The sequence below is a fragment of the Haliotis rubra genome, unplaced genomic scaffold, assembly GCF_003918875.1.
Source record: "Haliotis rubra isolate DU_JTF1 unplaced genomic scaffold, ASM391887v1 Scf10, whole genome shotgun sequence".
NCBI classification, from domain to species: domain Eukaryota; kingdom Metazoa; phylum Mollusca; class Gastropoda; order Lepetellida; family Haliotidae; genus Haliotis; species Haliotis rubra.
The window spans coordinates 4,766,977-4,778,926 of NW_025764892.1; the positions used below are offsets into that span (position 1 = coordinate 4,766,977).

Genomic DNA, 11,950 nt, shown 5'->3' on the forward strand with positions numbered 1-11,950 from the left:
TCGGAGATAGTAATTGTGTCTGAGGGATCCATGTTAAATTGCTGCATAGGATCTCGGCCTGAGAGCAACGGGAACGCGCGATCAGGTACCCTGATTTTGTAGCTTCATTCCGTCCTATAGCTTGTGTAGATCGTTGACCTTCCTGTAAGACACCGGATATGTGGTACAGACGCGATTTTTTACAGGTCATCCTCTTAAAACTGGAATATTTTATGTGCGCATCGCTAAACAACAAACCAAACAACAAAGAAGTGTTGTGATAGACTTGGGTTTCAACAATAATGTGCAGATTTGGATAATCTGCCTTGTCAGTGCCATTCGTCTTGATCTGTTACACTGGGTAAGCACTCCCATGTATCAGTGCAACAAATCTTGCTACTCAGAGTGTTCTAATTGTCAGCATAACGCCCTGTTCTGTAGTTCTGCCACGCCTGCATCCTGTACAACACGTTCTGGGCACACGTCATCACCAGGGAGTGATGCTTCGATCGCGGTGCTACGTTGATGTAAGGGTTGGTGGGATCCAGTACGACCGGATTCCTTCTGGAAACATAAATTGCATGACATTTCAAACCAGAGGATATTTAACCAACACAGATCCCATTGGGAGTATGGGAGTAGAAGGCACACCAGTGATTAAAATCATATGAACGGGTCATGGCAAATTAGTGTTTACACCAGGTTATTGCGTAAAGCAGAAAGCTACAACACATGACTATTTCTAATCGGTATGTATATGCAAGGAACCATCACTGTCTACAATAATCAATAGAACAAATGTTTAAAAACAGTTTCAGATCTCGATGAAGGGCAGTTAAAGGGAGACTACTTTATCTCTTCTGCGCAACAATGGTCAATATATTGATGATTGACCGTGTGAGGGTGCGCTACAATATATATGCGTTGGATAGAAACAGAATTTCTTAATTTTTATAACAAACGAACTTACGAATGCACACGCCTGAAATGTCGATTTATTTACCTATTATTTACACGGTATTGTTTGTTTTGTCGCATCGAGTATTTTGAAACCTGGTAAGATGATTCAGCATTTAAATCAACATACTTTGGCACACACTCGATTTTCATGATCATATCGGAACGAGAAGTTGCACACCTAACTAGGTGAATCAAAATGTGGATCAGAAGTGCAACGTACGGAAATACATAGAACGAAGCTGCGTCGTATTGGTCGGGCCACAGTATCCGCAGTGACGTCAGATCAGTCAGTTGGGTCATGACCTCTCGGAACCAATCCTGGGTGACGAAGTCGAATGGGGAGCCGTTCTTCTTCCAGTGGGAGATTACAACTAGTTCCAGGAAGAATGACGTCACAGCTTTGACTTCTCTGTTGACTTCTACCTGTCATGAGTGAGTGAGTGACTTTAGTTTTACGCCGCTTTTAGCAATATTTCAGCAATATCACGGCGAGAGACACCAGAAATAGGCTTCACACATTGTACCCATGTGGAGAATCGAACCCGGGTCTTGTGCGTGACGAGGAATAGATGCAGTATAGACTTAACCATTAGGCCACTCCAAGGTAAGTCGTTCAAAAACTTGAAAAAGACCTCAGTAAGAACTACTCCACGCACAAGACTCCATGTCTCTTACTGTCGCCCATAGACGTTTTTATAAAACATGACCCAGAAAATTACAGATTTGTTTTAACAGTATATATACAATCAAAAATGTCATACCAAAACGGTTTAAAGGGATCCAAATGTTAGGCTACCAAAGTTGAAGTAGTTACCTTTGCCCAGTATTTCACAAGCCGTATCAGATTCTTCACTTTGATAGGAGCTTGCTTAACGAAGTCCACCTGTTTCTGAGAAAAACATGGCGCGTACAGCCTCCTCTCATTGTCCGTCTTTGATTTCATTTCTGTGAACACCTCATCTGGAGTTTTTACTGAAACCACAAAGATTCCGCAAAGATCAGTCGAAGTAGTTCAAATTATTTATACGCAAAGAACTTATTTTTAAGCATCCCCTAACATATCTCACGACTGAATGAGCCCCGATATCAACCCTTTGGAGCATATCTGGGACATGATTGGTTTTCGTGTGCAACAAAGGGATCCTCCTGCACCGAACCTGGCCCAAATGGAAGCTGCTTTACACGAACAATGGCGCAGACTGCCCCTTCAGAGGATCAGGAAGCAGACGGGGTACGAGGAGGCGAGTGCTGGCTGTCATACAGTCACGTGGATGTTACACTTGGTCTTGACCTTGAATCGTTTAAGACACGCAAAATGTCATTTTGAATGCTCACATTCACCGATAAATTCAACATTAAACATTCCAGGGCCATACTTGTACAGACATGGCTTTGTATGAAAATATGAAGTTTTTTTTAAATGAGCAATTGTCATCATAAAATCAACATGGATTCCAAATATTTTGTCGTTTTTTTATGAGTCAAAGGATCATACGGGTCAGTAAAACCTCATATTTTTCCATCGTGGTCACCATGAGAAGGTTTATGTAGGTGTCGAAAACATATCATTGCAAAAATACAGGGGTGCTTAAATAAGTTATTTGTGTATGTTTTGCCCTCATTCTCTTGAAAAAAAATTCAGTGTCAAGCCTACGAGGCAATATCTTACGGACGCCTCTCATTCCATATTTCCATATTCCGGGTGAGAATCTTACATTAGATTCTTTCCTTTTGTATGTTTCAAACCTCCGGAAAAAGCACATATCTACAAGAGTGGTTTCTGAAAAATATGTGCTTACATGCACAGGTTTGTTTAGCTCTTTGAACAACGGGTTTATGTCGAGCAGCTATCAGTAAAGCAAGTCTAATTGGAGTTATCCACACACACACACACACACACACACACACACACACACACACACACACACACACACACACACACACACACACACACACACACACACACACCACTACACACGCACGCACACACACACACACACACACACAAACACACACGCACCCCACACCCCACCCCACCCCACCCCAGTTGATACAAACTTGATTGTGTGAGAAGAGCACGGATACAACAGTTTCAGGAAGGCTGATTGTACGAACATCAGAGCATCAAGGGTGAGTCGGGGACTTTTGTGCCACCTGCCTCATCTAGTAGCTCAGTCGTACAGGATAATGGTTTTTCAAAATAGAGTTTCCGACAGTTTCTGAGTATGGTGTTAGGTCCTTTTTGCAATATTCCAGCAACATCACTGCGTGAGACACCAGAAATGGGCTTCAAACATTGCACCCATGTTGGGCATCGAACCGGGGGTTCTATGGGAGAGCGAACGCTTTTACCACAAGGCTACCCTACCGCCCCGTTTGTCTTAGGTGCACTACCGTAGAATATGTCAGTCATGGGATTGTGTGATCCCGACTCGGATATTTATAGACCGCCGTAAAACAGCTGGAATCTTGCTGAGTGCGGCGTTAAACAAACAAACAAATATTCCTTCATTAAGATATGGATATCGGGAACATACTAGGAAAAAAACTCTAAGACTTTCCTCAATGCCCTCTGTGAATGAGTATCGGTACCTCGGAGAATGTTGAAGGAAGGCAAGATGTCCACGTCATGGACATGGTTGCTTTCTCCGCAACTGAGATTGTACTGCAGTCCCCGGTCCGAGCGGTTTCCCTGCTCCAAACATCCTGCAAAGTCCGTCCACTTGGAGTTCAAGGCATCTTCCAAAATATTCAGCAGGTTTGGCATTTCCATTGAAAGGTCTTCGACAGACTTGATGTTGTTTACAAACACCACAAGATCGACGTCCGACTTTCCAAAAACATTGGTGCTTTTTCCAAGTGAACCTCCCTGAGAAGACAAAGTATTATAAAATATTTTTAAAAATTTATAAAGAAAAAAATTATAATAAAAACATATTGTAAAATACAACTGAACCCCTGTGACATACGTTTCAGTTGGTCTTCGCATACACATACTGTTGTTCTCAGATACTTGTGTATCTGATAGCTGTGTTTTGGTAATAATGTTTAGTCTGTCTGGATGCTCATGACTCGCTATCTCGAATGTTTGGATATCTCGAAGTCACGTTTGGTACTGGGTTCGACTAGCAGAATATGTACCTATGTACAACCTAAATCTGTTATTCATTTTATGTTCGTTTGGAAAACAAAATTGTTTCTTTTATCGTCATAGATTTTAAAAAAAGCTAAATATTGTTCTAAAAATGTAAAAGGACACTTCGTCTAAACAAAAATAACTATAAGAGAGCTGCATGTACCTATACATATATAAGCATTAAAACATCAGACAAATCTCCTGTAGCATACATTCCTGTAAAACATTTATGTATGATGAGGGGAGGTGGAGTAGCCTAGTGGTTAAAGCATTCGCTAGTCACGCCGAATACCCGGGTTCGATTCAATGGGTACAATGTGTGAAGCCCATTTCTGGAGTCCACGCCGTGATATTGCTGGAATAGTGCTAAAAGCGGCGTAAAACTAACCTCACTCAAACAGGCAAATATATAATGTATCCTTAATACGTCTACTCACTCTGACAACCATGTTGACGCTCAGATGCGTGTGATGTTGCAGGAAGTACGTCACGCGATCTACCAGGTGGTCGCACTTCCGGCGGAAGTCACTGCTAGGCTGTACTTTTTCCTGGATAAAGTGTTGCAGGGATTCCCCTCTACCCATCCCTTCAATGATTGGAGCAGGGCCTTCTTCTAGGTAGTTCTTCAGTTGTTGGCTCCGACTGACCACAATTCTGGCACACTCCATAATCTCTGCACAGCTTCGTCGATCGGGGATGACGTTTTCGTGGGGGTTTGCAGGGTCCAACACAACCGGTTTGGTTCTGAAACCATCGTTTACGTCGGTATGAGTGAGTGAGTATGGTTTAACGCCGCCTTTAGTCAAAGTCCAGCAATATCATGGCGGGGTATGTCGGTTTGACTGCATTGCGTACATGTATATGTTTGTAATGTCAAGGGGTAATATAATTCATTGTAAAACAATCTAACGATACATTATTTCTGTTAACCAACAGTAGAGGGCAGTGGAGTGCTAATATATAGACATAGACATAGGGAGCAAGTGGAAAGTCGAAATTTCTAGAATAACATAGAATGTCTAGCATAGTCATGGAATGTTTAAGAAACGATTTGTTAAGTGGACAAGTACGTGCCTCACTCATCACACATTACATCAAGACTGTGAAGATTGTTGTTTTCACCTGCATACCCACCACTGCTTTCAGGTGAATATAATTGTCACTTACTTTATTGACATTCCCACTCTCCGAGTATTGCATACTGTTATTACAATTCGCTTTCAGTACTTTGTCTTGATTTACAAACTTAGCTCATTTTATAACTCAACATTGTGTCAGATTTCTTTGTTGTTTGTTTTACAGCAGAGGTACACATAAGCTGCGTATCTGCGTAAATTACGCAAGTAATCCAATCAAGCGTTGTCGTGCACATATACGCATGCCAATAATGGTTGTCACCCCCTTCAAATTTTGTGGTGTGTGTAGGGGGTTGGGGTGGGGAGGGGGGTGACAACCATTATTGGCATGAGTATATATGAATCGACAAAATCCGTAAGCTTCCACATCCATAAGAATAAAGCCTATATATCATCAACATGTGTGTATGGACCACTATCAAATAGTGATGATACCAGGTATTAAAGTATCTGTCCCACCGATGGCACCCGTCAAAAACACACGCAAAGGCTTGTCAATTGATGAACGTAACCAAAACTAAGGAATTGAAATTTCGGACGCTGATGCGTCACGGTATTGAAATGCCCTTCACACGTCTACCATACAGCTGTAGAATGTTTTGAAAACCTTACTGAGACCTTGAAATAACAGTGGCATGTGATAATGACATAATATACAAACATCTAGTCTCTGAAATGAACATATTTTACAGAAAAAAACGGTTTATTAATAATAATCATTAAATATAATGGAAAGAGCCCAGAGCCCAGATCTAGACATGCCACATATTTTAAACTTGCATGGGCTTTCTTGGATTTGTTTCAGGGTATGTATGAAAGACTAATGGGATTATAATGACTTAGGGTAATATACATACGGGACGATCCTGTAGTTGCTCGCAGTGTATCTATCTTCCCATATAATACTAAGTGACGAGAGGTCCGCCAACTGTGTCATAATCTCTTCAAACCAGTCAGATATGTTAAAATCATTCGGTTTTCCTGCCCGCTGCCATCTAAATCAACAAGAGCGAAATAAATATAGAAATAAACTACCGGGCAACAGAAAGTACTGGATTCGATGAAAACATCACAACTGACTAGCCTGAAAACAGTCGTCATAACATTGCAAGTTTAGTAAGTTAGATAACACAAGTATCACAGTGGCACCATATCATCATACAGCACCATCGAACAGACACATAGAAATCATCAAACATGGGTGGTTACTTTCTTTAAAAATTTGCTTTCCAGATATGCTTAACTGTTATTAACTGTGTGTCTTCAAATGCTGTTTACCCTTAAAACTATATTTAATCTATATTTATTTAAAAGTTTTTGTGATATTTGTTTACAGTTGGTATTTCCGGGGAGGAGTAGCTGTAGTACAGTCGGTGTGTGCCTGCTCCTTATATGTACTCAGTATTACCTGTGCATGACCATGGTCTCCATGAAGTAATAGCCCGTGTCAATCTGCACATCCTCCTGTAGCAGGGTAAGAGAGTTAGTTTTAATACCAAGTTAATCAGTAACTATTACCTTTGCTTCAGAAGGGAAAGCCCCTCGTGATGTTGGTCGTTTGTACCCACGTGCAGTTGTGTTGTGCCTACGTGCACTTGTACTGGGTCCACGAGCGTTTGCATTGTACCCTCGTGTACTTGAAGTGTGACCATGTGTACTTGTATTGTCCATACGTGCACCTGCATTGTATTCACTTGCGGAAACAAGAATATTGAAACACATTACAAACGGATCTTGCCCCGTGACTAAGTCGACACATTTGTAGCCATACAAGTCCGAGGTGAGGCATGAATAGTGAGTTAAGTCAAGATAGCATCTGAAATAGGTTTCACTATTAAAACTGCATTCACTCGTGATCATGTATCGTGATGATCGTATATCGTTCAAAGAAGATCAAATATCTAACTGATTCACCTAACCATATGACCATAAGAGATCACTTTACCCTAGCACTCGTTTGTTTAAGTTATTAAAAGATGTATGTGTATGTATTGTGTCAAAGCGATAGCGCTCATGACATGTACACATGTCGCAGTATCCGTATATGGTGAGTGAGTGAGTAAAAAGAGTGAGTGAGTGAAATTCAAGGACGCTTCGGCGTTATTTCAGTCATAGACGGACGAAACCAAGTTTGCATCATAAATTTATCAGTTAAAACTAGTATTTACAAAAGTATTGTAAATACACGTGCTTTAAGAGACCAGCAACCAACGTTTGGTGGGGATCATGGAGTTCCTCAGCTTCATGTATGATACCCCAGCTGTACGGTATGTGAAAGGTACTTCTTACAAGATTTACCTTCAGCCAGTATTTCATGAGTTTTATGAGGGAGTGTACTTTGCTCGGTGCCCGTTTGATGAATTCGATCTGTATCTCTGCCAGACACAAGGAGTAGTATTCTTTGTCAGCATCAGAGTGTTCGCCCATGTCTATGTACACATCGTGCTCGTTTTTGTCTGGAGGAATATTTGAAAAAGAACGTCATGCACCAGAACAGATATTACAGCTTCTCTAATTGTGGTAAATCACTACACAATGATCTCTATCGAAGCCTATTTGTTCCACATAACGAGAAACATTAAGGGCGATGAACTATAGAAAAACCTCGACTGACAACCACCCTTATCACACGGTCTAGTTCCTAAATTGTCTTACAATAAGACTAGATTTAGGTCCTAAATTCTCTACAATAAGACTTTTACGAGAGGGATGATGATTTAAGGGTAAATTTCAGACTTCACCACCACGGTGGTTAAGGACCAAGGAGCCCCATGAAGATCAGAGTTAGAAGTGGTTCTCCAGAACAGGCTCGCTGACATGGTTGACACATGTCATCATAACTCAGTTGCGCAGTTCAATACTCATGATATCAATGACTGGGTTGTCTGGACCAGGGCCCCGTTCCTCAAAGCGCTCGTAGCGCTACAACAGTCGTAAGTCTATGTTAAAGTATGGGAGTTACGATCAACTTTGCGCTACGATCGCTTTGAGGAACGGGGCCCTGACCGTATTATGTACAGACCGCCGTCACATAGTTGGAGTTCCAACAAATAAGCATGAACCATGGTCTTAATAACCAGTAACCAGGAATTCGAACAATTCCTGTTGGCTAAAAGAGGCAGAATGAAACTACCTACATTTGAGGATGTCATACACAGGGAATATTTGTATCATGTGTTGTTGTTCCAAGTCGTAGCATGTCAGAAGAAACGAGATTGAGTGATCTGTGCATTCCACGGTTCCTATAGCCCCAGCTGATGGTAGCCACTGTGGAGAGTCCAGCTTAGATCTGATTATGTGGAGAAGACTACTTGTCTGTGTTTTCATGTCAGGAACAGATCTCAAGTCATTACAGAAGACGAAGATGTCCACGTCGGAGGGAGAGCAGAAAGAAGTGTTCCTTCCAATAGATCCACCCTTCAATGAAATAGAAACATGGTCAGAGTTTACAATGATAATGAGGTCTTTTTAAAATGTCCTTGGATAAATAATACGCTTAAATTGTCATGGTTCGTTTGCCTGATGACTGATGTGATATGCGGCCTAAAACACTTGTTCATATCGTCTTAATAGATTCATGAATTTGAGGAACTCAACTTAAACATATGTCTTTTTCTGCATGGAGCGATATGACATTTTGTATACACATACCACTCAACTCAAGCTGAAGAGTTAGCGGGTATGGGTTTACGCCGCTTTTAGCATATTCCAGCAGTATCACGGCGCGGGACACCAGGAATGGGTTTCACACAGAATACCCATGTGGGGAATCGAACCCGCGTCTTCGGATTGACGAGCGAACGCTTTAACCAATAAGCTACCCCACCGCCCCCTGAAGCTGGAGGATTATTAACCAACTAATCAGGCCAGGCATGTCAAGGTGTTATTATCGCTGCTACCTACCTTGACGATCTTCGCAACACTAACTGGAACGTTATTTCTCAGAAATCTTATAACTCAGTCGATGAGTTCATGCGTCTTCATCCCATCATATGTTCCCCATTGCGCCATGAACTGTTGCAACGTCTGGCCTCGCTCCATGCCAGGGAGGAGAGGTTCCGGTCCTGGCTGATATGTCGTCATACTGGCCTGGAACCTTCTGCAAGATGGAAACATTGATCCCACTTAGTCTTGAAAATATCATCGTAAATTTACGACACAGTGTAAAATACAGAATTTACAGGTGTCAGATAAATATGATTGGAGACCCTTGGAGATCCGGGTTTGAATTGGTCTTCAGTAACCCATGCTTGTCGAAATAGGCGACTAATGAGATCGGATGGTCAGACTCGCTGATTTGGTTGACACATGTCATCGTATCATCGCGTAGATCGATGCGCATACTGTTGATCACTGGATTATCCAGTCCAGACGCAAATATATGCAGACAGCAGCTATATAGCTGGAATAATGCACAATATGACGTTGAACAACAAACATATAATCAGAGGAAGATCATGTGCGATAGTGGAAGTTAAAACCGTTACAGTGATCGACATATGTCATGTTTGTTTTATGATGTGGAGTTTATTTGTGTACATTGTGATAGCGATGAGTACGTGTCAGCAGCTGTCAGTACTGGTCGAGACTAATGCTGTACTGAACGCCGCCCTTGTCTCATACCTTGATGCCGAGCGTCAGGCACGGAACAAGTAACAGGTACAAATGTCGCCCAGTATGACGCGGCCAGGAATCACTCCACCATCGTTCTGCTCTCCCGGATACACATAACACGTAACTATGTCTTTTGGTATGACGAGGCCGGGGATCACACCACCGACATTCCACTCTCCCAGGAGAAGGTAACACGTAACACGTACAATGTCTCTTGGTATGAGGGGGGCCGTGGTCAGACGACCTACCTTCCGCTCTCACGGGTAAATGCACCACGTACCAATGTCTCTTGGTATGACGCTCGGCTAAATTGCTATATTAGAAGAGAACAGCCTAGCCATACCATTAAACATGTCACATCTAGTATCTATCTCCTAAACAGTTATTTATGGATTGGTGTAGATATCATTTGATGTATGTGACATAACACCTGTGCGTGCCTTTGTGTGAGAAGCAGAGGCGTTCCCAGTAAGATTGCGTGAGTGTGATTTGATGCCGCTGTTAGCAATAGTCCCGTAATATACCACTGCTAGAACTCCAGAAAAGAGCTTCACATTCTGAGCCCATGAAGGGAATAGAAGCCGGCTCTCGGCGTCACGAGCCAAGCATTTAACCTCTAGTCTACCCTACAGACAGACACGCACGCACGCGCACACGCACACACACACATACAAACACACACTCTCTCAACACACTTCTCCAGACAAATACATTAACAACCTTTCTTAAAGGTCACATGCAACGAAAAAATCAAACATAATTAAAACACAATTATCACTTATTCATGACATATAATACATTGCTGGTTATGAAAAAACATATAAACAAAATTATAAGCGTACAATCGCAAATCAAAAGTGCAATATTGTGTACTTGGGTTTACTTCCCAAGAAACGAAGCAGCCGGGATACCGAACCCAGTCAGAGCGGGTGGGTGTGCACTCAAGTGTAACGGCTGGTTCATTTGCAGATGCCTTCACGGCTCATTGTGTGTGTATATATAGAGATGTAAAATACATGCTCATTTTTTTGTGTATAACATTTTACAATCAATAGACATCATAACATGTCATGTGTTCAAGTATCACACCTGCCTGTCTGTGTAATTACATAATGTGACAGAGGCCGAACTCGGGTCATAAATCAATGCATTTTGTTTATGGTGTATAGCCTGATTGGTGTTAAGTTCAAATTGCATGTGGTCAGTGATAGCAGCTGTGTATTGAACATTGTCATTAGCAGACACACAGGTGTCAATAAAACAAGACATTGAGTTTTGTCTGTGACAACGACATATCTATTTCACAGTTAGAAGTTCTGTCAACGCTAAATAATGACATTGCTTTTAAGTATCGAACTGAGAAAGTGACTCGGTAAGAAGAACGTGTGGTGAAATAGACAAATGAAATTATATAAACAGTTAATTTACTGTCATAACATATAAAAAAGCTCGCGCCTGTGAGATATCAACAAAACATTAGAAAAATAGCTCACACCAAAGCCTTCACCGAGTATTCACCGGACAACCGAAAAGTCGGGGGAAAATTAGTGAAACTTTTGAACTCCGATTTCGCGCGGTTTTTTTCATCGAGTTATTTTTCAACTTTATAAGTTGAATTTGCATTTTTGACGATTTGTTTCGGTAAGTCCATACCGAAAGGTATCAGATTCTGCAATGTTGTGTTTTACGTTGCATGTGACCTTTAAGAAAAAACTGATTGAAGTAGTAAATAGTACTTGAAAGATACCTGACATACTTGAGGTCAGCACTATAAATAATTCGAATAGAGCTGGGCGAAAATCCAAATACAATGTACGGAATCCAGGTCAAACTTCAAAAGATTACAAATGTATTACACAGCATAACAAGATGAAGTTGGTAGGCAATATCGGATTTATTGTTGCGTTCAGGATTATTGCACTCAAATAAGAAAACCGGTCCATGAGGTTTTTTTTGAGCGGCTGCTTGTGCTAGTCCGGACTAATGGAGGATTATTGCTCGCACTTAAACGCGGATACAACATTCTAACAATGTATATTGACTCCGAGCCGACTTGTTTTATCCCTTTAATGCCAGAAGGTAACAAGGTCTATCTTCTCGAGAGCCTGACACAGTAACAAGGTCT

General features: G+C 41.5%; 1 protein-coding gene across 1 annotated transcript; it reads right to left on the bottom strand.

The window, feature by feature from the left end:
• Positions 1-254: 254 nt before the first annotated feature.
• Positions 255-8,544, bottom strand: LOC124265771 (2'-5'-oligoadenylate synthase 1A-like). Its single transcript, XM_046700621.1, has 9 exons — positions 8,349-8,544; positions 7,510-7,667; positions 6,620-6,675; positions 6,069-6,206; positions 4,513-4,819; positions 3,532-3,808; positions 1,754-1,911; positions 1,160-1,362; positions 255-543 (listed from the first exon to the last, which is right to left on the bottom strand). Exons 1-9 carry the CDS (start codon positions 8,536-8,538, stop codon positions 390-392), a joined length of 1,641 nt encoding a protein of 546 aa, XP_046556577.1. The 5' UTR covers positions 8,539-8,544; the 3' UTR covers positions 255-389.
• Between the last annotated feature and the right edge of the window lie 3,406 nt (positions 8,545-11,950).